General features: G+C 42.6%; 1 protein-coding gene across 3 annotated transcripts in view; it reads right to left on the bottom strand.

The window, feature by feature from the left end:
- LOC101996723 (ubiquinol-cytochrome-c reductase complex assembly factor 1) overlaps positions 1-5000 on the bottom strand; it is an 87876-nt gene that overhangs the window by 67845 nt on the left and 15031 nt on the right. For 2 of the 3 annotated variants that reach the window (XM_005363066.3, XM_026787177.1), the window contains one exon: positions 3801-3908. In XM_005363066.3, the coding sequence (XP_005363123.1) occupies positions 3801-3908 (108 nt within the window). Of the gene's footprint in view, positions 1-3800; positions 3912-5000 lie in introns of all 3 variants that reach the window. The other variant, XM_026787178.1, reaches the window with a different exon arrangement.

The raw sequence follows: 5000 nt of genomic DNA, 5'->3' as shown, positions 1-5000 counted from the left end.
AACAAGTTCAATTTTACTAATTTTTACTAAAATTCCTAGTTACTTAATTCTTGCCTCTCCCACCACGCTTGTAGTTCCCTTCTGGATCTTCTGTATGAACTCCTCTCGGGTCACAACTCATCACTCTGCCCTAGGAAAGAAAGCCTTGTCTCCAGGCCCAGGGCTCCAAACACATCCATGCAAAAGCATTTATTACAAATAATGACTGCTTGACCAGACTAGCCAGCATCATCACACAATGCTCACACCGTGGCAATCAGAAACATTTTACAGGTCTTCGCTTTTCTTGTAGCAAAGCCAAACCTTTATTCTTGGGTGAGCCACTTTCCTGGACAAATCTCTGAAGCCAGTCCCTGAGGACTATCATGCAGGGACTGGAAATAACAGCTGGGAAGACGCTCTTTGAGAACCGTGCGCTAATGCGAGTGAGGGAAGGAGGCAGACTAAATTCCCACTCGGTCAATACAAGCTGTTCCGGTCCTTGGATGGCTTCATGCTTATTTCACTCTCGCTTGAGACCTTGCCATGATACTTGGCTATGACAGGAACACCTAGGCCTGCTCTCCCACCTGCTGGGTCATGTGTACCCTCCTGCAAGATGAGGAGTGGACGGAGGAAGAAGACTGCGCTGAGGGCTGTTGAGCTGCACAGGAATTTTTATTTTATTTTTTTTTTTGGTCACTTGAACCTCCTTCCTATTCTGTGCTGGAATTCTCTTTACGACATTCTTGATTCATGTTCAACAAACTGAGCCCCTATTCAAACAAAAACAACCTTGTAAGGCTGCCTGTAAGACTTTCATTACCCACTACTCTGAGGACCGCAGGTAACACGTCTTCATCCATTTTTCGTTGATTTGTCCCTCAGTACTGCGAGACTCACAGTGCCTTCTCCTTTCTATACTAAGCATTCTATTTCTTTCAACTATTCTTCTTCTATTTTTTTTTTGGGGGGGGGGGTCTGTGTTCCCCGAGCTAGTCTAAAACTATCTGTGCAGACCAGGCTGGCCTCAAACTCACAGAGATCTGCCTGTCTCTGCCACACAAATGCTAGAATTAAAGACCTATGCCACCATTCCTGGTTTTCTTCAAGTGCTCTTTAGTTCTTACACGATACTGCTATGAAAGCAATAGGGAACGGCTATTTCAGAGCTGGCCATGGTGGGGCACATCTATAATTACTTTCACACTTGAGAATCAGAGGCAGGCAGAGCTCTGTGTTCAGCCTGGTCTACATAGCAAGTTCCAGGCTAGTCAGGGCTACACAGAAAGACCCTGCTTCAAACAAAACAAAACGAAGAAAAAATGTTATTTCAGAATGCTCAGCTAAGTAAGGAAAAGCTACATTTGACATCTTAAATATATACTACATTTGACATCTTAAATATATACTAGGGACACTGCTCTATGATTGACTAGCCTGAGAAAGACCCCAAGCTAGATCCTAACAGCAATAAAACCTAAACATGATTCTGTAGGAATCTACATATGAAAACATTCAAGAAAAATACAGAGAAGGCAGGTCATAAGCAGCAGTAGACATGTAAACATTTTGTTCTCTTACCAAATCCATGTGAAAATACAAACAACGCATTTTCCCGGTGTAAGTCAACACAAATGTCTGGCCACACTTCTGAGTTAACAGTGCTAAAAAGGGCTCACCTATACACCTTCTAAAATGGAAGGTCCTAACTACACTTTCCCACCAAAATCATACCAGAATGTCATACTGGTATGTGATATTTTCATGTGACGGATTTTAAAATAAAGGCTATAAAAAAAATAAAATAAAATAAAGGCTATAAAAACTGCCACATCATAAAAGAGTTTTTTAATACAAGCATTTAGTTAAGGTAACAAAGAGAACCAAGAAAAATCAGAGGTTAACTCAGCTCTAAAAGTGAGAATTCTCCCACTGGTCTCATAATCCTTCAAATGGTGGCCAATTTGCCCTCTGGAATCATTTAAAAACAGAAGAAAAACAGAAGACTAGACAAAGCATATGGAAGCAACCAAGCGGAAGCCAATTACTAAGAGATGAATAACACAGCTACTTTCCCTCTATTCCTTCCTGCTTCCACTGCGCTCTTCATCTTTTCTTTTGGGGATGAGCGGACAAGAGCGCACACCTTTATTCCCAGCCCTTGGGGAGGCAGAGGGAGGTGGATCTCTGAGTTTGAGGCCATTTTTGTCTAGAACTCACAGAGATCCATTTAGATTAAAGGCATGTGTCACCACTCCTGACTTAATTTCTACTTTCAAACAACACATATTTTTTTATATTACAAATGTCATAATCACAACTTCTTTTTCAATAGAGGGGAGGGCCAACAAGATGGCTCAGAGAATAAAGGCGTTTGCCACCAAGATTTCTTTTTTTTTAATATTTATTTATTTACTATGCATACAATGTTCTATCTGTGTGCATGTCTGCAGGCCAGAAGAGGGCACCAGACCTCTTTACAGATGGTTATAAGCCACCATGTGGTTGCTCGGAATTGAACTCAGGACCTTTGGAAGAACAGGCAATGCTCTTAACCACTGAGCCATCTCTCCAGCCCCCTGCCACCAAGATTTCTGATCTATGCCCAGGACCCACACGGTGGAAGGAGAGGACTGTCTTATGACCTCCGTAATTCTCCAGGGCACACATCCAGCTGTATATATACATACATGCTCATGCGCACATGCACACACACACACACACACACACGAACACATGCACGTACAAATAAATGTAATTTTAAAAATTATAAATGGGCCAGAGGTGGTGGCGCACACCTTTAATTCCAGTACTTGGGAGGCAGAGGCAGGCAGATCTCTGAGTTTGAGAACAGCCTGGTCTAAAGAGCTACTTCCAAGACAGCCAGGACTACAAAGAGAAACGCTGCCAGGAAAAAACAAAACAATAAAAAATATATGGAGGAACATCTAGGCAGGATAGTTTACACCTATAATCCCAACAACTGGGGAGCTGAGGCTAAGGACTGCTATGGGTCCTAGGACAGCCTGGGCGACAGGATGATGTCATGTCTCAATAGAAAAAAAAAAAACCTAAAATTTAAGACAGAGAGAAAAGGTCTAGTTAGTAATCAAATATATCAACAAATCATCAACTGTTAAGAATTTTACACACATTAAAAAAAAAAAAACTTTAACCAAAATAACTATTTCCTTGAAAATTTAGGAGAGACTGCAGGGTCACTTAGCATTTGTAGCCTCTTCGTATACTGGAAAGCTCTTATCAACAAAGTGTGCAATCATGGGGATGTCTCAGAATCTGTGTACAAAAGCTTGCAGACAGAAACCTGTGTTTGCTGTTATGAAAATTACTGAAGAAATGAACTAACTTTAGAAAGCAAAGTAGCCAGGCAGTGTTGCACTCCTGCAATTCCAACACGTTGTGGGGCAGAAGCATGGGGATCTCTGTGAGCTCGAGGCCAGCCTGGCCCACCAGAGTGAGTTCCAGGACAGCCAGGGCTACACAGAGAAACCCTGTCTTGGAATGCGCCCCACCGGATTGCCCTTTAAACTCATCTAGATGATTTTCCCATGTCATAAAGCAAGGGCCTGAAAACTTCTGCCTCGTTGCCCTGACAACAACTGCTGACACTTCCAAGGAATTGGGCTGAAGGAGTACTTTTGTCTTACCTATACATAAATCTGACTAGAGGGTAGAGGGATGGATGCATTCTGAAGAAATTCTCAAAAGAATGTATGAATTTCTCAAAGCAGAAGCTTTAAAATAAATCTGTGAACCATAGGAAGGACACAGACCCAAAGAAACATAAAAGTCTTTACCCATTTACTGTACTTCAAAGGTCCAGTGAACCCCATGGCTTCTATTATCTTCGTGAAGGGACCAACCTTCTCCTCAACAGGCTTCGGGAAATCTTGGGTAGTAGGAAGCTACTTAACCAAAGAGAAAAAAGTCAAAATTAGTTACAAGAAATTTTCTAAACAGAATGCTGTTATTTATTCATTCTAAGGACATTTTTATGGCTTATATTTCTTTTTACTTTGATTTTTTTTTTTCTGCCTGATCTCTTGATTTCTTTTTAATGATTTTGGGGACTTTGCTTGCTTGCTTGCTTGCTTGCTTTGAGTGTCCTGTTCTGTTTTAGTTCAGTGCTAGAGATCAAACCCAGGGATTCACACAAGCTAGGCAAGTACTCCCTCACTGAGCCAGACTCAGAGCCCTCACCCAGGTACGCAGGTACCTAACAGACATCGTCCAAATTATAAAGACTCAGAGCCTCACCTAGGTACGCAGGTACCTAACAGACATCTTCCAAATTATAAAGCAGGACACACCCATCTCAGTAACCACGTGCCTGTGGTCCCGTGACTAGAAAAGGTTGGACTAGAGGCATTAAGAGTAAAGGAGACATGAGAAAGAGTGGGATGGCCCAGAGGCTACCCTGGCTGCTCTTCCAGAGGGCGTGGGTCAATCCCAGCACCCCCACTGAAGCTAACAACTGTCTGTAACTCTAGCTCTAAGGGATCTGATGCCTTCTGTCCTGAGAGCACCAGGCTCACACATGGTTCACAGACATACAGGCAGGTAAAATAGAAGGGAACAGGCTAGGGGTGGGGGAAGGGAATGAGGGGAGGGGACAAGGAAAGAAAGAAGAGAAAGGGGGGAGAAAGGACAGAGAAAGGAGGAAGGAAAGGAAAAAAAATCCCAGGAAACCCTGCTCCAGTGCCTCAATAAGGAAAGGTAGCTATTCCATCCAATAAGAAATCCTTGCACGGTTTATGACTATCTTAAACCTGTACAAGGTCCATAAAAATTGTTTTTCTCTAAAACAATTTTTAATTTCTAGACAAGAGCCTACAGTGGAAGAAGCAGGATACAAGCTCGCAAGCTAGGCTTCATAGTCAACTAGCTTGTCACTTACCACCCTCTGTAAACTTCGGAAAATCCCTTCAAACCCCTGAACCTCACCTTCCAGTCACGTAAGCCAGGCTACAGCAGAGCACACACTCACTGTACACTCA

Source organism: Microtus ochrogaster, linkage group LG8 (assembly GCF_000317375.1).
Source record: "Microtus ochrogaster isolate Prairie Vole_2 linkage group LG8, MicOch1.0, whole genome shotgun sequence".
NCBI lineage: Eukaryota > Metazoa > Chordata > Mammalia > Rodentia > Cricetidae > Microtus > Microtus ochrogaster.
This window is presented reverse-complemented; position numbering and strand designations above follow the sequence as displayed.